Source organism: Juglans regia, chromosome 14, assembly GCF_001411555.2.
Source record: "Juglans regia cultivar Chandler chromosome 14, Walnut 2.0, whole genome shotgun sequence".
Classification (NCBI taxonomy): Eukaryota; Viridiplantae; Streptophyta; class Magnoliopsida; order Fagales; family Juglandaceae; genus Juglans; species Juglans regia.
Window position 1 is genome coordinate 7268049 of NC_049914.1, and position 23280 is coordinate 7291328.

At 36.5% G+C, this 23280-nt stretch overlaps 1 protein-coding gene, 1 long non-coding RNA gene and 1 pseudogene across 2 annotated transcripts; 2 read left to right on the forward strand and 1 right to left on the reverse strand.

Annotated features, from left to right (window-relative positions):
- Nucleotides 1-1380: 1380 nt before the first annotated feature.
- LOC109009001 lies at nucleotides 1381-22604 on the reverse strand (annotated as a pseudogene).
- LOC109009012 (zinc finger CCCH domain-containing protein 25-like) lies at nucleotides 7743-11782 on the forward strand. Its single transcript, XM_018989330.2, has 4 exons — nucleotides 7743-7976; nucleotides 8067-8176; nucleotides 8283-8470; nucleotides 10625-11782. The coding sequence occupies exons 1-4, from the start codon at nucleotides 7804-7806 to the stop codon at nucleotides 11477-11479; spliced, it is 1326 nt and encodes a 441-aa protein (XP_018844875.2). The 5' UTR covers nucleotides 7743-7803; the 3' UTR covers nucleotides 11480-11782.
- On the forward strand, nucleotides 17510-20347 carry LOC118344483. Its single transcript, XR_004798279.1, has 4 exons — nucleotides 17510-18215; nucleotides 18310-18417; nucleotides 19141-19200; nucleotides 20104-20347. It is a non-coding gene; the product is annotated as an uncharacterized LOC118344483 (long non-coding RNA).
- Nucleotides 22605-23280: the final 676 nt, after the last annotated feature.

Sequence of the window (23280 nt, forward strand, 5' to 3'; positions counted from 1 at the left end):
GTTCACAAATAAAATATAATAAATAATTTTCAATCATTTAATGCTATATCATAGGATGATGAGAGGATGATAGAAGTTGGGATGATGATTAGCATTACTCCGCGCGCACATATGTATCTAAATATTTATTAAATCATCTTTTTATCTCAATAACAAATATAGGATATATTTAACTGATATATATATTTAAGGATATTTAGAGAATGAGATGAGATAAAAAAAAATTTTGAATAACAGTAAAATAGTTTGTGAATATAAGTGAAATAGTTTAAGTTAATATATTTTATTAGATTCTAAAAAATAAGAGAGAAAAAATTGAATAATAATATTATAAAGTTAAAATATTATTAGACTATAATTTTTTAATATTATTTTTATTTTAAGATTTGAAAAATTATATTATTTTTTGTGTTTTATTTTGAAATTTAAAAAATTTGTAATAATTAGCTAATGATTATATACAAAATTTGAAAATTTGAAATTGAAAAGTAATTGTGTTTGAGTGATGTTTGTGAAGGAAATAAAATAAAAAATCTTGAGATGGGATGAGATGAAACATCTCTATTCCCAAACAATGGGAGATTTAGATGGTGAGTTTAGATGACAGTTGAATAAAATATTATTAGAATATTATTTATTAATATTATTATTATTTTAGTATTTGAAAAAATTAAATTATTTATTATATTTTGTGTGAAAATTTGTAAAAATTATAATGATTAAATGAGATGAATTGAGATGAGTTTGAGAAATTTTTATATCCAAATGGAGCTATTTCAAATTTATTTGAAAGTTGAATACTCAATAGTAAGATTTTGAATTTTGATTTATGTCAACAAAATTTAGTAGAAATTCGATTTTGCACTTGAATTTTCCCAACGAAGTTTGCAGCTCGTAATGGCGTAGTAAATGGTGCTGAGGGGACCGTGATCCCAAAATCTTGTTTGAAATTTTCCAAAATCAAGTCCACTGTTATTATTTTCCTTTTGAGGATTTGTTTCTACGTGTACAGGTTTTTCCCTTCTGCCTTTTGTATCTTTTTTTAGAGTCACCGAATGTTGTGTCCCGCTTCATCCCGACGAATATTTTTTTATTTAGTGATTAAAAAATATTTTTTTAATGATGTTGTGAATTTAAAAAATATATATTTTAAGAATATAAAAAAATCACACAAAATAAAAAAAACACTTTTTGTTCTTGTCGAGACAGGTCTCGTGCTAGCACTGCTCTTTCTTTTCTCCAAATATAATTTCCACAATATCTTTTAGACATACAAAAGCATGCATATTTTTAAATATTAAAGGGTTTAAACGGTTTCTTACAATCTCTCAGAAGGAAAAAGAACTCCAAAATCACTTCAAGAGTATGAGATGAGATCTTCACAGCAAATGCTTTCCATATTCACCAATAATCCATACATGAGCAATACCCTTCTCTAAAATGGTGAAATCGATAACGATCTCTCAGAAGTATCTCTCTACCGTAAAACATAGATACGAGCTTAGCAACTGAGTGGCAGTCCCCACAAATATGGAGATTCTTCACAACCCGAATTGGTGGAGATGGGACCATAGTAATAAGCCCAAAGGCAATTGCTAACTTCTCACTGTGAAGGTTTAGGGCTTGCTCCTTCATGTCTTCTTCTTCAACAAGTTGCAGGAGGTAAGATTTGTTTGGTACATAACCAATTGATTTCAATCTTGCTGAAATCTCATCCAACTTAGAGTAGATTTCCATGGATAATGGATGAGAACTATCACTTGCTAGAAACTCATGAACAATACCGTTGACTTCGATTGAGCTACAACCAGGTTCTTTCTTTAGACCAGAATCTCTCATGACCTTCCTTAATCCTGAAACTCTATCCCACTTCCCTATTTTAGCATAAATGTCTGATAAAAGCACATAGGCTCCATGATTTCTAGGGTCCAAATTAATTCAAGCAGATTGCTACAAGCCTTTTCAGCGAGCTCAAGATTCCCATGAAGTCTACAGGCCCCAAGCAGAGCCTCCCATACAGAAGCAGTACAAGCTATGGGCATTTTTTCTGTCAGTTTGACTACTTCATCCAGAAGGCCTGACCGGCCTAGAATATCAACCATGTAAGCATAGTGCTTTTCTCCAGGCACAACCCCATGAACTGACTGCATTTGATAGAATAAGGTTCGTCCCTCATTTACTAATCCTGTGTGGCTACAGGCGCATAACGCATTGGTAAAAGTCACAGCATTAGGCTGGACCTTAGCTTCTAACATTTTCGAGAACAAATCTACTGTAGCTCTCCCATGCCCATGCATTGCCAGACCAGCAATCATGCATGGCACTCCAAACAAATACATCTTTGCTTTCCGCTTAATAGAATACCTCGAGTGCCTTCTTTAGATCCCCACCCTTAGAATACATGTCAATGAGTGAGGTCGCGAGATGACAATTTAACTTAATCCCCCGCTTCTTTATATTCACGTGGATCCACCTGCCTAAATCCATGCATGGCTCCCAACTGAGCAGAAGTTGACAGAGCACACACAAGAGTGACCTCATCTGGTTTTGCATCCTTTCTTAGCTGTAATTCGCGGAAAATAGCCCAAGCCTCCTTTGGCTTACTATTCTGTTCATAAGCAGAAATGAGAGCATTCCATGTAGCAATATCTTGACAAGGCATTGCATCAAAAACACGACAAGCCTCGTCATACTCCCCTAACTTAGCATATCCATCAAGTATAGTTGTCCAAGTGAAAATATCTCTCTCTTGCATCCCATCAAACCATTTTTTTGCCTCTTCAACACTTCCACGTTTCATATACATATCAAGTATTGCATTACTCAAAGTCAAGCTCACACACTAAGGTATGGTAAGGTATAAAAAATAAAGCATTCTACTGGATGTGGGTACGGTAAGGTATTTAAAACAGTAGAACTTGCAAATGGGTACTCTGCTAAGGTCTCTATTAGCCTTTTTTACATGCATGATGCATTTATCACCTTGCTTCATACTTTACTTCAAAAGATATCAGATGCAAGTTTTATTTTATAAATATTAGGTTGAGCTGAAAATGGATTGACAACATTTATTATCTAGTCTTGGATGACCTTTTAGATGAATCATAATTTATAAAATATCATAAACATGAAAGAAATGATAGTGGAGTCTTACTTCCATCTCAAACATAGTTAATGGCTTTATTCAAGGAAAGGGCGCAAAAAAAAAAAAGAAAAAAAAAAACGTTTTATGCCATGCCAAGGGATAGGACAAGAAATTATACAGAAACATATTTAAATGATATTCTTTATACATAAACATATTTAAATGATATTCTTTTGTAGGTTTGGACAGTGAAGTGATCTCAAATATTTTATAAATATTAATAAATAAAAAAATAGTAAATCGTAGTTAATAATAATAAAAAGAAACGATAAAGTAATGAATAGTACCTATGACTGAGATATTAGATATTAGCCCCAAAAGACTGAGAAGCTAACATATTTTTGGTACCTATGACTAATATTTTTATTTTATTTTTTATTGATACGAAAATCAGGTATGAATCAAACTTAATTCATTGAAAAGATTGTTGAAGATGTTTCCAATAAAGTAAAGCCCGTTGACTTACTTATCTGTTGCTAAACACACAGTAGGAGTAAACTCTCGTGTTCAAGTGATGAAAACTTGGATAAATCTGGGAACAAATGATGTTCGTGCTGTGGGCATCTATGGAATTGGTGGTGTAGGGAAAACAACTATAGCAACAGCTGTCTATAACAAAATATATGATATAATGATAGATTTAAAGCTAGCAGTTATCTCTCAGACATTAAAGAAATTCACTACAAGAAATAAAACCTTTTTCAAGAAAAAAGATTGTCGTTAAAAATTGAATCTTCGTTGTAAATTGTTTTCTGCAAGGAAAAAAAAAATCGTCACACATTCGTCAGAAATATCTCGTTGTTGACAGTTATTAATGACGATAAAAGCATACCGTTGCAAAAGATACTGCATTTAGCGACGATATTTTTGTCGCAAGAATGGTCTAATACTTGCTCCCAAAAAGTCTCCATAAAACAAAAATCATTGCAAAAATTAACGCAATTGTGACGAAATATTTGTTCATCATTAATATTAGACAATTAATTCGTCGCAGATATGAACATTATAGCGATCAAAATAACTGTCACTAATAGAAAACTATTTGTGAGGAAGTATTGTCATCGCTAAGCTAATTTTTGCCATCAAAATTTATTTGTCACAAATAATACAATAAGAGCCAGGTGTCTAGCATAGGTAACGAGTTAAATTTGTCGCTATTGTTTACTATTGGTGACGACTAACTCTCGTCACTACACACTATGATTTAGAATTAGCCACAAATTTTTATCATCACAAATGGTGACATGCATCTAGAATTAGTGAAAAATATATTTCATCACATATGATTGCACACTTCTTCATTCTTTATAAATAGAATACCAAATAATCATTAATATTAAAAAATAATTAATAACAAATTCTAGTGCTACAACAAAATGCATAAAATTAAAGTCATCATTTAAATCTAATACCATTATTCATAAAAACACTCAAATAAAGTTTGTTATTTGCAAACTAAAATAGAAATGTGAAATTGTATGTCTCTTTAGGACTCTCTATGAATTTCTAATTGTGCCATAATTTCTAAGAGGCGACAATCATATTCACTTTGTTTCTCTATCATATTGTTGATATTTGATTGCATAGATTTTGCCCTTTGCATCGACTCCTCCCATTTCTCCTTATAAACCTCCATCTCATTCTTGTATTTCTCTACTTGTTGAGTGAGTTGGATGACTTTGGATGAACGTGAAGATGATGGAATAGATATGACATAATTTCCCAATCATTTGACATATCCAGATTTATGCCCCAAAACTTTGTTGAAAATATTTTCTGCAGTCCGTGATGACTCAGCAGCATTTCTCTCATTCCATAAATCTTTCATCCAATGCTGCATAAGCAAGAGCAAGTTTTTCTTAGAAAAGTAAGTTAGTATATATATGCATTGTGCTTGTCTAAGTCCAATGCATAACCCAAGTAAAATAATATCAATTAAGCTTAAGAAATCAAATATCACAAAAGAAAAAACAAACATCAGTAACATCTTAAAGTTGAAATTGACTTTTTATTTTTGTTCATTGTTGTACAGTATAGTTTACAACCATGGTTAATATAAGTGAGCAAGAGGTCTCATCTCAGGTTTCTAATACATTATTTTAAAATAATCATAATAATCAATAATGCAATAACATTCTAATTACATGGTGCCATAAAACACCAAATCTAAAAACTAAAAAACAACAATGTAAATATCAAACTCTTGCACATAAAAAATAATTCTGCATATAATGTTTAAGTTACCTGTATCAGTTCATTTATGAACTATAGTAAATAAATAATGCAAGATGGCATATTCTAACTCTAACTCAAAATGGAACTCTATATAATAACTTAGACAAAGAAAATGACAAAAAGAATATTAGATTCCTTAGACCAATAAAAAAAAAAAACTAGAAATATAACGTCTACATGGTATTATAGTTACGATAAAAAATCAAGACTCAAGTTGAAGTAAGGTATTTCACTAAGAAAAATGTATTACTTACATAATTTTCTTATGCTATAGGAGTTGTGAAAGAGTCATTTTTCGAGTGTGTGAGTTTATAAAAATCAATCAGAGTAATATCCTCCCCACACTTCAACAGATTAAAAAAAATTAAAAAAACTCTCTAATATTAAAAATCACAATGTATAAATGACAATTAAAAAATACATTTTCTCCGAGAAGTCGAGCAAATGATTTTGATCCAGCCACGTGATTAATTTTCAAGTTGCTTCTATTCAAAGCATTTTGATCACACAATTTCCATATATATATGTAGAGGAAAAAAAAAAACCAAAAAATGCAAGTTAATTTTAGGAGTAAAAATATAAAGAAAAAAAAAAGAATTGCAAGGTTTATGAGTAGGTAACAACTAGCCTCTTTGTCCATCCTAACTCAATATTTATTTTATTTAGAAATAGAACTAGTACCAACCAACTAGTTCTACCGTTAACATATATACACATTTTTAAACTCCAATTCCATCACAAGCCTACTATATATACAACACCCACCATAAATTTCAAGTTTACATTATTTGTAAATAATATAGACATCAATTTACATTTATTTTCTCATGAAGAAAACAATTTTTTATGCATGTTTGTTATTGACGAAATTTATACTAACTAATACAATAGCTTATGAATATATACGTAACAAACTTTAACATTGAGATACCTTCTATTTTGGGTCTGCCCATCGATCGTGGTTGATCCGTAGAAGCATCTCTTGAAGTCAATCGGGATGATTGTCCTCCATGTCCTCTAAATAGTAATTGGAGCCATAATTACTAAAAAAATATACATACAAAAGCTTCATGATATTGATTCAATAGAGATATTAGTGTTAAACAATTAGAAAGTAAGAATTAGAACAATTTATAGAGATTTACCTGGAAATGATAAAGTGATCGATGGAGTGTAGTAGTAATTAAGATAGAAAAAGACAAAGAAAGGTTAATGAATACATAAAAAAAAATGCAATGAGAATTGGTAGAGAAAGAAACTAAAGGTAAGGAATACGTACAAAAAGGCAAATGAATAAGCTCTGAAAATGGTGGGATATGGAAATAAAGACAAGGAATAAAAATGAGATCTAGAGGGAAAAAAAGTGCTAGCCGAATTGACATTGCCGCCAACTTCATTTGTTGAACTTGTCAACCCAGTGAACCCACTCACTTAAGAGAAAATGAAGGACTAACGTGCCATGTCTTTTTCCCTTATTCAATGCATGGTTGGTCATAAAATCACTTGAATCCATGATATAATAAATTAGAAATTATATATATTATATAATAAATATATAAAATATTTTTTTTATAAGTAATTTTATGAAAATTTAATTCATATGGAAGCGTGCGTAACTCAGACTTATAGAATTACTCGTTCAAATCAGGGCTTTAAACACCACCTATTTATATATAAAATATTATAAATACAAAATATAAATTGATCATGTCATGTATTCTCGAATTAAAATAAAAAAAAGATATTTAAAGAAAATGTAGGATTATTGATCTGCCTCTTTTTTTAATCTGTTAACTCAACATATGATAAAATCATATGCCATTTTTTTCTTATTTTTCAAATGTAATCTATGTTCTCCTAAAATCTAGATATTTCGTTACAATCATGCTGGCAAATATATCATTAGTTAATTAGAAATAAATATGAAGATGCCATTAAGATGCATGTTTTTTTGTGGAGAGTGGATTATATGGTTTTAAAAGAATTCTCACCTACTATATATTAATATTTCTTTATAACTAAAAAATTATTAACATCAATATGTGTAACCAAATACACTGGATGATAGGTTTCAAAAAAAAAAAAAAAAAGTACACTGGATGATAAAGAAACAAGGCTATAATAAGTCAACTATACTTGATGGAAAAGGCTTTTACATCAGCGTTACGTTCAGTGCATAAAAAATTGAGTATATAATTTTATTTTATTTTATTTTTTTAAGAATTTTGCGCGCACAACTTGTTATAAATAGATTTCTTGGGCCTTGTTTGATGGGCTTCAGTTAGCCTAGCCCAAACAGAAGGGCTGCAAATGACCCCGAAGCCTTTCATTTTGAAGACCCAAAAGCAGATATTTTGTTGAATAATTGGGGAAATTTGAGAGACTAGCGAGCCGAGTAGTAGCATCGACGATCAAAGCAAGCGATGAACCCGTTAACCCTAGTTAAACGCCTTCAGAAGATCAATTCGAAAGAAGCGGAGTTAGGGATATCCGACGAAGCATCATGGCACGCCAAGTACAAAGAATCAGCTTATGTCTTCGCTGGTGGCATTCCCTTCGATCTCACTGAAGGCGATCTCCTCGCCGTTTTCGCCCAGTAAGTCCCGTGTTAAATCTTTTTCGAATTTTGGAATCTGGAATCCTTCAATTCCTCAAGAACATTTGGAACTCCCTTAATGATTTTCAGGTACGGGGAGGTTGTTGATGTCAACCTTGTTAGAGACAAAGGCACTGGTAAATCCAAAGGCTTTGCATTTATTGCATATGAGGACCAGAGAAGTACAAATCTCGCTGTAGGTTGGTTTGTTTCTCTTTGTCTCTTCTTTTTTCACTCTTTGGAGATTGTGAGAAGAGATTACCTGGCTCAATATTAATTATTTTTTTGTTGTTTGCGCTTTCTTAGATAATTTGAACGGAGCACAGATATTAGGCCGAATTATTAGGGTGGATCATGTTAGTAATTATAAAAAGAAAGAGGAAGAAGACGAGGAGACCGAGCGGAAGAAGAGGGAGGAGCGAGGTGTGTGCCGTGCTTTTCAAAGAGGCGACTGTACTCGTGGAGCCGGATGCAAATTTTCTCACGACGAACAGGTACATTCCTTCGAGGTTTTAGAGAAGGATATCAAAGTAGTTCCATGGTTTGATATTCATCTTTGAAATCTAGATATGGTTTTGATTGTTTTAATGAGTATTTTTGGCTTTTTATTGTTAGTTCGTTTTAAAGGTATACATAGGATCTTATATTCTTGATGAAAATAACTTGGGGGCTATTACTAGATATTGTTCTATTGAGCTACGGAATTGGAGCCAAACCCTCACTTCATGTCATGTCTAAATGTAGCTGTGTGTGCTGGATAAATTTAGCTAAACTTTACTTTTATGGGGCGAATTGGTGATTTGAACAATAGATGTTATGGGGGACTTTTTCAGCCTATTACATTTATTGGGGACTACTAGGGCACAGCATGATAGCTTGAAGTGGAGGTCCAGGGAGCATAAGTTATGTGCTGTTAAGGTGTATTATAAACTTTTGATAACACAGGACCATACTTCATTCCCTTGGAAGAACATTTGGAGGTCTCGTGTGCCTTCCAAAGTTGCTTTCTTTGTTTGGAATGCCGCTCTTGGGAAGACCTTGACCACGGACAATTTGAGGAAGAGAGGATGTGTAGTGATGGATTGGTGCTACATGTGCAAAAAGAATGGAGAATCGGTGGATCACCTATTACTACATTGTGAGGTAGCGAGGGTGTTGTGGGATGAGATCTTTCGGAGGGTTGGTGTCGCTTGGGTAATGCCTTTGAGGGTGGTGGATTTGATGGGCTGTTGGAGCAAATTGTAGGGCTGTCATCAAGTGGTAGCAGTTTGGAAGATGATTCCGTTGTGTATCATGTGGTGCATTTGGATGGAAAGGAACGCGCCTTGTTTTGAAGACAAGGAACGCGCAATGGTGGAGCTGAAGAATTTCTTTCTAAATACCTTATTGCTTTGGTTTTCTGCTATTGTTTTAATTGGGGATAATATTCATGATTTCTTGTCTTTAGTTCATCGCTCTTAGAATGTATTTAGGTGTCTTGTAGTATACTTCCTGTGTACATGGTTTAGGCCTATTTCATTCATATTAATAAAATTTATCTCTTACGTATAAAAAAAAAAAGAAAAGATGTTATGGGGGACCATTAATCTTCTAGTTCTAAAAGGCAATTTTTGGCATTTCAAAAGTTGTTAATGCGTGAGTTGTCATATATCTGGATCATACCCTGTGATCCCTGTGCATTACATTTCTAAATAGGTGTTATCTTTTGTATAACCCCTTGTGTACTTGGGTTATGCCTATTCTTATTAATAAAATCGTTTACATGTAAAAAAAATATATCTTGTGCATTACATGCTTGTTGACTGAATGAGATATTGGATTCTGTGGATGATAATGTTTTTTTTTATCGGTTAGTAGAGATAATCTTTTCCCTTCTCCATTGTGTTTGTGTTCCTGGTTTTATATGATTGCTAACATGTTGGTTGTCAAAGAGAGGGCTTGTACTTAAGTAGGGACAGCTATAATAATTTGAGAAATGCTTTAGCCATAAAAGGATTACACAAAAGTAAACTAAAAAACTGATGTGACTTAATGTGGTACGTCTGATTGTGAAGTTACTTTTATTGTAAAGTAGATCTAATAGATTACATGAAACCACGTCAGTTTATAAGTTTATTTTTGTGAAATCCTTTTGTGTTTGTAGCACTTTTCTAATAATTTATTAATGTAGTAGATAATTTTTTTTGTGGTTGATCCAAAAACTGACGCATTTAATTTCTCCACCACAAGATGAGGAACATTACGAGTGGTTTGGGAATGGGGTTTGGATGCTTGATGTAATTAATGGTTAGACTTGGTTTGAGACTAGGAGTGAGAATAATACCTGAAGGAGACTACAGAATAATGGGATATATATATATGTATGTATGTATGCATACCTAACCCAGGAGTGCATCACACATTTCAGTGAATTTTAACTGGTCCAAGTCTCAGCTTGCTCAGCAATTTACTGATTTCCAGATTCATTGTTTTCCATGCAAAGTCTAGATAAATGATGCATGAGCACCTTTTAAGGGTAGGGGGTTGGTTTTCTTGTGTTTTAATACATTTTGAAGTGAGGATTCTGTGCAGAACCAATCGTACTAAGCTTATTTTTTCATTTTTGCCATGTTTGGTGCTCATATGTGCTTTGTTCTTTCTATTCCCAGAGAGCTGCAAATACAGGTTGGGGTCCTGAGAATGCAGCAAGTTCAAGATGGGGACATGACAAGTTTGAGGGTCCGAAATGGGGTGAGAAACGATCTGACAACAATCCATCAAGTCCTGTTCAGGAGCCTATGATTCAAGATGGTTTTAGACGGGATGATAAGGATTCACGCTCTAGATCAAAGGCCAAGGAGAGGCCCTTAGAGAGCAACCCCAGGCTAAGTGATAGGAGGGAGGAAAACAGACTGAGAAGGCATGATGATGAGGAGTTTGAGCCAAAGTTGAGAGAAGATCATGATGGGAGGCAGGATAAGAGACCGGGAAGGCACAACGATAGTGAATTTGAATTGAAGTCAAGAGACCTTAGGAGAGAAGAAAGAAAATCTAGAGGACATGATGATAACGGGTTTCAGCCAAACTCGAGAGAAGTTTGTGATTGGAGGGAAGAAAAGAGATTGAGAAGGCACGATGGTGATGAATTTGAACCGAAGTCAAGAGAGGATGCAAGAGAAGAAAAGAGATTAAGGCTGCAAGATGCAGGTGACTTGGAGCTGAAGTCAAGAGGTGGAAGGGAAGAAAAGAGATCAAGAAGGCGTGATGATGATGAATTTACGCCAAAGTTGAGAGAAGATGGAATCGAAGAAAAGAAATTGAGAAGGCATGGTGATGATGAATTTGAGCCGAAGTTGAGAGAAGATAGAAGGGAAGAAAAGAAATTGAGAAAGCATGAGTCAGATCCCCATCTAGAAGAAAAACGAGATAAAGGTGGGGATTTGAAGTCAACTCATCATAGGGATTCCGCATCTCATCCAAAGAGAGGGAGAGAAGAATACAGCCGGCATAGATCAGATAGATAGGGATATTCATTAAATGACAACGGGGATAAACTCTCTTTGGAATCACTACTCTCTGTGCAACTGGATCATTTCCGTGTACAATCTAATGTTGTGATTCTAATTCGTCAGGCTTGGCTGAGGTCTCTTTTGTGCTTCGTCTGCGTTGTTTCCCTCTGCCGCACGTGGCTGGCAGGTGTAGCTAGAACCTCGACAGGTAATGTTCATAGATATGGACATTTACGTACCTGCCAAGTGGACTTGGAATGTTTGATTAATTGTGGAGTTATTGCAATCCTCTAATGATGAAGATTTCGTTTGTCACCATTTTCATAAAGTTTGAAAATGCCATATTTGAACATTTCATTAAAGTTTTAACCGAAATTTAAGATTTGTGAAATAAATAAGAGATAAAATAGACTTTGCACCATGCACAGCCCATTGACATGAGTACAGACGTGCTTGGTAATTTTGAGACTCGAGATAGAATCGATGGGTTGATGCATTGTCTATTTTATTGTGCGGATCGAGTCGGAAAGGTTCCGAACTCTTAAATCATATTATGGGCAGAACCTTTTCTTTGGTAGATTTCTACTTATGGGGGTTTGACAGAAAACGTGATTATTACACGTGGTCAAAGTCCACGTAACAACTGCGGTGTCCACATTATGAGAGTATTGGTTTGGTAGAGAGGATGTTTGCTGAATACTAGATACAGTTAGTTATGAGGTGGAAAAAACTCAAGACCGGGTGACTCGTTTGTTTTTACACCAGCCAATACCAATGCACCACGTAGGAGGTATAGGAAAGACACATCTACATTCGCACGCATATTCTTCTTCCCCTCCCTTCCTTCCCTTCCTTCTCCCTTCACACGAATTCTTTAAGCGAGTCTTCACCCCCTCCAAACAAACTGGTTATCTCCCACGATAGGGACAAGCTGAAGAGTTTTGGTGGAGATGGGATATTGGACCGAGAGAAGACGTTGGGTCTAGAGAGATATGAGGAGATGAAGGCTCAGAATTATGAAGTGGACCGGAGTTAGGCAGTGTTGGAGTAGAATGAGTAGATGAAGGGAGACCTACACTAGTAGCAAAGGGAAACTTATTTTCATCAAAGTAGACATCCCTAGAAATATAAATGCGTCTAGTGGGTAGATGAAGACAGTTATACCCTTTGTGATCAGCTGTGTAGCCAAGAAAAATACATAGTTTAGAGCGCATGTCCATTTATGATGATTAAAGGGACGTAAATTAGGCTAGCAAGCGGAGTCAAAAATACGTAAAAAAGAATAATCAGGGACTTTATGAAAAAGAGTTTGAAAAGGAGAGTGATGTTGTAAAATGGGAGTTGGCATGCGATTGATAAGAAACACAATGGTTTGAAAAGCATCAACCCAATATTTGATAGGAGCCAAAGACTGAGATAACAAAGACAATCCGGTTTCTACAATATGACGATGACGATGTTCAATACTACAATTTTGAGAATGAGAATAGGGACATGTGATGCGATGAGAGATTCCAAAATTTTAAAGTATTTTTGGAAAGGGGCGAAATTCACCTCCACAATCAGTTTGTATTTCTATAATTTTGGATGAAAAGGTGTTCAAGACATATTTAATAAAAGTTAGAAATATGGGGATAACATCAGATTTGACACGAAGAGGGAAAAACCAAATGTATTTACTAAAATCATCAACAATAGACAAATAAAAGCGAAAATCACTAGAGGAGAGCATAGGCGTTGGTCCCAAAATATCTAAAAATAAAAGTTGGAAAGGTTGAGTAGAACGAGTTGATGATGATGGATGTGGAAGAGCATGAGATTTGGCATGGAGACATGCAGAGCACGGTGAGACAGTATCTTTAGTAGTAACTAGAAGTTGAAATTGCCGAATAGTAAAAGCTATAATACGTGGGGAAGGATGACCAAGCCAGGAGTGCCAAATTTGAGAGGAAGTGCGTTCACCAATGAGGGCTTGTTTGGATGGGTTAGACACAGCCTGAGCATCATCGGGAAGCACATATAAGCCTTCTTTAACGGGACCATAAAGGAGGACCGCCTGAGTGCGCAAATCCTTCACAAAAAAATCAGAAGAATTAAATTCAAAGAATACATTATTATCTAAACAAAACTGATGAACTGATAATAAATTGTGAGAAATGGAAGGAACGTGAAGTAAATGACGAAGAAGAAAGTTTCCATGTGGGGTGGGGAGGATGCCATTGCAAGAGTGCTGGATGGGAAGTGAAGAGCCATCTCCAATGCATACTTGGTCAGTGCCTTGATACGGAGAAGAGCCCAAACTTAAGTTAGAAAAATCAGCTGTAAAATGATTGATAGCTGCAGTATTAGGAAACCAACAGTTCGGGTTACTGGGCGAAGGAGAATAAGTAGTGTTGTTTGCCGAGAAGGACTGTGGGGGAGAGGATTGGTAGGAATGATTAAACCGATGGTGACAGTCTAAGGCTGTGTGACCCATCTTATGGCAAACCTGACACATAGGGCGATTTGAAAATGATGAATGAAAGAAATTAGAAGAGGAAGGTGCACATCCCCCACCCCGTCCATGTTGAAAGTCACGACCACAGCTTTCGGTTTGGTGAAAATGGAGAAGAGGGAGACCGAACATATGTGGAGTGCGAAGCTAGTGGACTGCCAGTGAGAAGAGAGTTTGTTTGATGAGTAAGGTGCGATTCATGATTGAGAAGGTAGCTGAAGATTTGAGAAGAGGTGAGTGGATTGGGTCTGGTGGAGATAGATGTGACCAACGATTCATAGTCAGATCCAAGACTAGCCAGAAGATAGACATTAAATTCAGTAGAAGAGATAGGAAAACCAGTGGCAGTGAGGGAAGAAGAGAGTGCCGTAGCTTTATTGAAGTACTCGGCAATAGACTCATTTCCCTTTTTGAGAGTGGCCAACTGGAGGTGTGTTTGCATGAGATGAGCATGGGTTTGAGTAAAGAAGAGGCCATGGAGAGTCGTCCATACCTCATGAGAGGTGGATCGACCCAAGACCTGTGCTAGAACACTATCGGTGAGAGTGGCAGTAAGAGCATATATTAATAATTGATCCTGAAGAACCCATTTTTCATAGTTCGGGTTAGGAGCATCATCAATAGTGGGAGGGGGTATGGGGTACGATCCATCCACAAAGGCATAGAGTTGCTTGCCATAAAATATAGTTGGTAGAGGTAAGTTTGACTGTGATGGTATGAGCGGCGAAAGAGGTGATATTGGGGTTAGGTTTTGGAAGAGCTTGAAGAGCCATGAGAAAAATGAGATAGAGATGGACAGGGGTCCTAATGGTTGACTGATACCATGTTGAAAATATAAACACAGAGTTGCATTGTATCTATTTGATAAAATGCCACAGAGAGGAATTTGAACTAAAAGGAGTTCATTTCATAACTTGTGTTTTCCTTCTTACAATATAACCAACACAGTGCAGTATTTATAGACTTCATTTAGTCTATATTCCAGAATGAAAGAAAAATAGAAAATGAAAATGAACAATAGCAATTTCCAGATTTATTCCTCACGTCCTTTGTACGGGTGTGTTGAGCAATGGGAATTTATTTCAGCACATCCTCTGTACAAGTTTGTTGAGAATTTGTTGGAGAAGATTCCTTTGATGATGAGTCACTATTTGCTCTATTACAACCTTATGTATCTGGGTCTCCAGACAACCATCTAGTGCAACAAATACCTTTTGAACTTGGCTCTTTGTCCAAACTCAAGAATCTATATCTTGCCAAAAACCAGTTAAGTGGAAAGTTCCCACCTTCTCTGGGAAACCTGTCTTTTCTCCAACAGCTTTGGTTTTCATATAACAATTTGGAGGGAGAAATTCCATATACATTATCCCAGATAATAAGCTTGGAAAATTTTCTGGTGTGTTTCCACCTTTCCTTTACAATTTTTCATCAATCAAAATCATTTCCTTAGCTTTCAACAACTTTTCTAGTGACCTCAAGCCTGACTTAGGCATTGCACTTCCAAATCTTCAAAAGCTTGGTATGGCAGGAAACAAATTTACAGGAAGCATTCCAGCTGCATTGTCCAATGCTTCAGATTTTCAAGAAATTGATATCCCTACGAATTATTTTACAGGAAACATACCTATGGAGCTTGGTAATCTAGGAAATCTTACATGGCTTAATGCAAACATGAATCTTCTTGGAAATTATTCAGTTGATGATTTGAGTTTTCTTAGACCTTTGACCAATTGCAGCCAGTTACAGACACTCGATATCAGCTACAACCGGCTTGGAGGTGAGCTGCCTGATGCGATAACAAACTTCTCAACCCAAATAACATGGCTACAGCTAGGAGGGAATTTCAATGGGGGAAGCATACCTACAAAGGTATCAAATCTAGTTAGCCTAAGGGTACGTTTGGAAACTAAACCAAACTCAACTAATCTCAACTCATCTCAACTCATCATTACAACTTTTTCAAATTTCAACACAAAATATAATAAACAATTCAACTTTTTCGAATCCTAAAATAATAATAATATTTAAAAATAATATTCTAATAATATTTTATCATCTCAACTCAATTCAACTCAGTTCAACATCCAAACGTACCTAAACTCAACTTGGTCTAGAACATAATTTGTTAACGGGAAATATTCCAGCTTCAATTGGTGAGCTCTCAAACTTAAAAAGATTGTACTTATGTGAAACAACTTGATAGGGGAGATCCCGACTTCTCTTGGCAACATGACTCAATTGTTGGAGCTCTATTTGTATAATAACAGTTTGGAAGGAATCATACCCTCAAGTCTTGGATTGTGTAGCCACCTGCAAGATGTTCAACTTTTCCATAATAAACTAAATGGCACTATACCCAAGAAACTCCTTAGTCTTCTAGCCCTTTTTCGAGTCCTTAGTGTGTCTCATAACTCTTTGAGAGGAAGCTTGCCACCAGTAGTTGGAAACTTGAACATTCTTGTTTACCTAGATGTTTCCTTCAACAAATTTTCCAAAGAGATTCCTGCAGAACTAGGGGATTGTTTGGGGTTGGAAGCACTTTATGTGCAAGGGAACTTCTTTGAAGGAACCATTCCGGATTTAAGTAAGTTAAGGGGTATTCAATATCTTGATCTTTCCCACAACTTGACTAGCCAAATTGAAGCTATATGGTTAGTTTTTCCATGTTGATAAACTTGAATCTGTCTATCAACAATCTTGAGGGAGAGGTGCCCATACAGGGGGGTCTTCAGAAATGCAACTGTAATTGAAGTATATGGCAACAGTGGGCTTGTGGGGGAATCCAAGAATTGCAGTTGCGCGCATGTTCCAATAAGCATAGAAATTGTGTTGTTTTTAAGTTGATTCTGGCAATAGGCATTCCTGCTTTCTCCGTGGTGGTGTTGTCTTTGATTTCCCTGTGCTGGTTGAAAAAGTCAATAAAAATTGTCTTCCCACTTCTACCTTTGAGCACTTCTACCAAAAGATTTCTTATCAAGAACTACTCAATGCAACCGATGGATTCTCTGAGATGAATTTGATTGGTTCAGGTAATTTTGGTAATGTCTATAAAGGAAAGCTTGGTCTCGATGAAGTCAGTGTCGCAGTCAAGGTACTCAACCTAAAAAAGAAGGGAGCGTCCAGAAGCTTCATCGCTGAATGCCAAGCCTTAAGGAGCATCCGGCATCGAAACCTAGTAAATATTTTAACTGCTTGCTCAAGTATTGACTATGGGGACCAAGATTTCAAAGCTTTAGTATATGAGTTCATGCCAAATGGGAACTTGGACAGGTGGTTGCATCTAGAAGATGGGCTCAGGCATCTGAGAAATTTAAGCCTTCTTCAGAGAGTAAACATTGCAATAGATGTGGCTTCTGCTTTGCTTTATCTTCATCATGAATGCCATATACCTATTATTCACTGTGATTTAAAGCCAAGCAATATTCTTCTCGATGATGAGCTGACTGCTCGTATAAGTGATTTTGGTTTGGCACGACTCCTTTTAGAATCGAGTAAGCATGCTTTTCTTAGTCAATTAAACTCAGTTCAATCATCACATTGATTGACTGAACTTGTTTTTTGGTGCTTAAATAATTATTTAGCCATTGCCAAAATCACTTCAAGAGTATGAGATGAGATCTTCATAGCAAATGCTTTCCATATTCACCAATAATCCATACATGAGCAATACCTTTCTCTAAAATGGTGAAATCGATAACAATCTCTCAGAAGTATCTCTCTACCGTAAAGCCTAGATGTAAGACCCAGCCTGCTACCAAGCCCGGGCCCATGGAAGTGTTTCTAGAACACGTCGCATATTTCGCGCCCTCTTTGCCATTTTCATGCATGCCCTTTTTCATCCTCGTCCTCTAGGTTTTTCTCTTTACTACTTATATCTTATATTTAATTGTATTTATCATCCTTAACCCTAGTTTATGTGCCACTCGACCTCTTCACAGTCAAACAAGAACTCCACTTCACTGCGCTAGTTGCTGTCAACCACACCCTCCATCACCGAAGCAGAGCCTCACCTACAGCCACCCTAACCCCTCGGTACCACCTGCTGCAGCTCACCTGCGTCCATTGGAGTGCACCACAACACCCTTAGCCCTTGCGCATCCCTGCGAAATCAAGCGCCCCCCCATCACGGAAAGCTCTATTCCCGCACCAAGAAACAAAGGAGTGTTTCTCCTCCACGTGAGCGTTCAAACTGCCCACCCACGGAGCCTGCTGTCGTCCCATCACTCTCAACCCACTACGCGCCAACTCAGCCTCTCGGTAAGCCACCAACCTCCCTCGTTGCATCTCCCCCTCTCGGCTTTGCTCTCTTCCGTCTCTTCTCTCACATTAGCTCCCTCTCTCTCGGTTTCAGCTTTCTCTCTTCCTCTCTCTCCCTGTGCGACGCCGTCTAGGAAGTCACCACCACCTCAGCCTATCATCCGGTGTGCTCCCGCGGTGCCACTGCCTCGGTTTTCCATGGGTAAGCTCTTGTCACCGCTCACGTTTTGAGCCTCTGCATGTTTTTATTTTCGGTAGCTGTTGATAGTTGTTTAAAAAGGAAACTTATGGTGTATATATATATATATATATATATATATATATATATATATATATCGGTGAACCCTGTAGGAAGAAGAGTGTGTTTTGGTTTTGACCTTTCTACCATTTTTATTAAAGGCATGCTTTAATTTTTGGAAAGACTTTTAATGGACTACAAGACTTATACCGATGGACTCAGTTTTATTTGATTGGTGTTTAAATCAAGTGAGTTATTTTTTTCTAGTGGGCTCGGCTTGAGATTAATTAGATATACATCATTTTGATAAACTTGTTTATTTTTATTAGACGTGATTTCATTATGTTTGATAAACTGTTTTAATAATTTTATTGGACTGAGATATTTTTTAGCAAGCTAAAGTTTCACTGTTATAGATATGAGTAGTTGGACTCAAATTCTTTTTATAATTATATTATCTAGTAGGAGATTTTATAGTTACACTACAATAGTAAGTAAGTTAGATTTTTTTATGTCTAGTCGAAGTATTAAAGAGACATCGATGATTTTAGAAAGTGATGATATATTTTGAGGTTATGAGAATTTTAAGTTTTGAGGAATTAAAATAAGTTATTCGAGAAGTTTAGGTTTAAAAATTGAAATACATGTTCAATTGAAATTTACGTGAATTATGTGATTACCTTATAGGTGATGATTAATAATTGTTCGACATTGGGAGGAAATTTTTGGAAAAGCTAACAAGTCCAGGTAAGCGGAGTTCCTATGCTAGATTTGCATAAAAAGAAATGAACTGATGTTGGTTTGTAAAAAAAATGTGCATGTTGTTTTAAAAATAAAAGGTGAAAAACAACCTCAGTATATGTTTTGAATTCACTCATGAGATATGTATGAAAGAGAAAAAAAAATATTTTTGACATGAATAGTGTAGACATGAGTAATATTTGACATGTTTCTGAAATATGCAAAAGAGCGAATATGATATCATTGAGATTTTTATGCATGTGATATGAAATGATTTGGATATGTTTTTGATCAAATGGAAATGATATAAATATGTTTCGCACGCGTTTTAATATGATATGGATATGATAAAACTTTGGCATACTTATCTGTTCTGAATCTGATTCTGAATATGGTTCTGATATGATGATACTGGTTCACGTGATATGGTTGGTACCAACATGATATGATATGAGTGCACCCACTTTGGAAACAAATTGGTCTTTTTACGTGTTCTTTCCTGTGTACACACTCGGGACTCCGAGATTGAAAAAATGGAAGTTCACCATATGACACTGCTTAGTTTGGCCACTGGGGATAGCACAACCCTACCACATGGGTTAAACATGGTATATGATTTGATACGATGTGATATGATAAGATGAAGATGTTCAGTTATGTTATGCCAAATCATTTTTTTTTTTAATATGAAACGGATCTTTAAATATGAATAGTTGATTTTGAGTATGAAAATATTGAAAAGTCACTCTGATTTTCTGATAACACGTTTTTCTGAGATCTGCATATAAAAATAAAATATTTTGTTTCTGCATACTGAACTTTCTGAAAAGGCTCATGTTTACATACTAGCATATGTTCTCTGCTTACCGAGTTGTGGATAACTCACCCCTTATCTTCATATATTTTTAGATGACATTGATTTCCCAGCTGGGGGTCTGGATTAGAGATTGGAGCTTGATTTGATATGGATAGAAGATTGAGTCCCATTGTTAGTAGAAGGGTATAACTCGAGTATTTGAAATACTTTGAGTTGTTTGGACCTATTGAGAATTTAAAAGATGTGTCATTTTATTTCGTTGAGATTATTGGAAAATTTGGACCCCTTTGGTTTATGCTATTTTGTAATGATGATTTATGAAGTTTGTATTATGGTTATTTGGAAATATGAGATTGTGTGTTATTTATGAAGTCTTTGGAGTTTTAGGTGCTTGGAGAGACAAGTTCATAAGTGATAGGTAGTAATTCTCCAACCCTTTCGAGTACGGGGCGTTACACTAGTTATGAGCTTATCAACTGAGTGGCAGTCCCCACAAATACAGAGATTCTTCACAAAACGAAATTGGTTGAGATGGGACCATAGTAATAAGCCCGAAGGCAATTGCTAACTTCTCACTATGAAGGTTTAGGTCTTGCTCCTTCATGTCTTCTTCAGCAACAAGTTGCAGAAGGTAAGACTTATTTGGTACATAACCAATTGATTTCAATCTTGCTGCAACTTCATCCAACTTAGAGTAGATTTCCATGGATAATGAATGAGAACTATTACCTGCCAGAAACTCATGAACAATACCATTGACCTCGATTGAGCTACAACCAGGTTCTTTCTTTAGACCAGAATCTCTCATGACCTTCCTTAACCCTGAAACTCTATCCCACTTCCCTATTTTAGCATAAATGTTTGATAAAAGCACATAGGCTCCATGATTTCTAGGGTCCAACTCAAGCAAATTGCTACAAGCCTTTTCAGCAAGCTCAAGATTCCCATGAAGTCTACAGGCCCCAAGCAGAGCCCCCCATACAGAAGCAGTACGAGCTATGGGCCTTTTTTCTATCAGTTCAACTGCTTCATCCAGAAGGCCTGACCGACCAAGAATATCAACCATACAAGCATAGTGCTTTTCTCCAGGCACAACCCCATGAACTGACTGCATTTGATAGAATAAGCTTCGTCCCTCATTTTCTAATCCTGTGTGGCTACAGGCGCATAACATCATTGGTAAAAGTCACAGCATTGGGCTGGACCTTCGCTTCTAACATTTTCGAGAACAAATCTATTGCAGCTTTCCCATGCCCATGCAATGCCAAACCAGCAATCATGGCACTCCAAACAAACACATCTTTGCTTTCCGCTGAATAGAATACCTCGAGTGCCTTCTCTATATCCCCACCCTTAGACTACATGTCAATGAGTGAGGTTGTGAGATGACGATTTAACTTAATCCCCCGCTTCTTTATATAAACGTGGATCCACCTGCCTAAATCGATGGCTCCAAATGAGCAAAAGCTGACAGAGCACACACAAGAGTGACCTCATCTGGTTTTGCATCCTTTTAGAGCTGTAATTGGCGGAAAATAGCCAAAGCCTCATTTGGCTTACTATTCTGTTCATAAGAAAAATGTGAGTGTTCCATGCAACAATATCTTGACAAGGCATTGCATCAAAAACATGCTGAGCCTCGTCATACTCCCCTAACTTAGCATATCCATCAAGTATAGTTGTCCAAGTGAAAATATCTCTCTCTTGCATCCCATCAAACCATTTTTTTGCCTCTTCAACACTTCCACATTTCATATACATATCAAGTATTGCATACTCAAAGTCAAGCTCACACTAACCTCATTCTTTTCAATATACGAACACACCCACCTCCCAAACTCCAAATCCAACTTCTTTGCACAAGCCGAAAGGATACCTACCATCGTCACATCATTTGGCTTCACATTCTCCTTTGTCATTCTCCTAAATACGTCTAGTGCCTCTTCGGGATAACCTCCTCGGGCAAACCCATGATGATAGAATTCCAAGAAACAACATCTTTCCGTGGAATCTTTACAAACACCCCATAAGCCAAATCCAAATTCCCACACGAACCATAAATATGCACGAGCGAATTGAGAACAAAGATATCCAAACTTAGGGATGCTTTAATCACCATCCCATGAAACACTCTGCCAACCTGAAAAGCTTTAAGCTTCGAAGCTGCCTTGAGTAAGAAAGGAAAAGTAAATTTATTCGGGAGATGTTCACATTGAAGACACATTTGCAGAAAGAGTAAGAGGCTCTGAGTAGGGTCAGGTCTGGACGCGTAAGCGCGAATGAGGGTGTTCCAAGTGTAGAGATTTGGTCGGGGAATTTGATCGAATAATTGGCGAGCGTCGTCGAGGCTCGAGAACGCTGATAAGGCACCCGCTGTGATGAGCTTACTAGCAGCGAAAGGGTCGAAGAAGATGCCACTACGGAGCATTTGAGCATGGACTTGCTTTAGGCTCTTTAAACTTGTGCATTAGTTGATTAGTAAAACTGTCGTGTGGTTTGCGAAATACCGGTCGTCATTGATTGTTGGGGAGGTAGAGTTTGGGAGGTTGGTGTGACGTGGGAGAGAAAGAGGTGGGGTAATAAGAGTTGCCATGGGTGGTTTCTGGGTCCTTTGCCTAAAGGCTTCCTTCTTATATCACTCGTCTTTGGTTTCTGGCCGAGGGTCTCTGTTGCGGGTTGATGAAATGCCTCGACATGAAGAAGCTCTGGTTTTGTATACTTTTATTAGATTCAAGCTCATTGGCTAGGTACGTAAGTTTGATCAGATCTGTTATGTTTTGCCATAAATTCTATCTTGAAAGATGTTTCCTTTTTGCCCCGAAAAAATTGATTGCAGGGGCTACCCTCGATCTGTTAGGACCCTTGTAATTCGCTCTGCAACTTACTGTAATGTAATGGAATTGGGTAGAACAAAATGGATGCTGCGATGCACTAAGGAGAGAATGCGCTGCAGTTGTTTGATAAAATGGAACAGAGACAATCAGAATGACGAAATACTGAACTTATTATATGTGCAACAATTTTGTGTTGATAACCATGTATATTTTAAATTTCACGAAAAATATTTTCTTGTGAAGGACTACTCAGGGAAGGTCCATCATCAAGGCCAACTCAGTAATGGACTCTATCAATTCAACTCCACTTCTCGTCGCCCTCATATTTTCTCCAGTGTCCATGCCTCCACTCGCGAATGGCATTGTCGTCTTGGACATGCATCCCAACCCGTTCTCAACAAAGTCCTCCTCAATAATAAACTTTCGGCTAGAACC

Bases quoted from the DNA above. Each gene is read 5' to 3' on its own strand.
- LOC109009012 (XM_018989330.2), top strand. From the start codon at position 7,804: ATGAACCCGTTAACCCTAGTTAAACGCCTTCAGAAGATCAATTCGAAA. The intron at 7,977-8,066 runs GTAAGTCCCGTG...AATGATTTTCAG, and splicing joins CTCCTCGCCGTTTTCGCCCA to GTACGGGGAGGTTGTTGATG. The intron at 8,177-8,282 runs GTTGGTTTGTTT...GCGCTTTCTTAG, and splicing joins AAGTACAAATCTCGCTGTAG to ATAATTTGAACGGAGCACAG.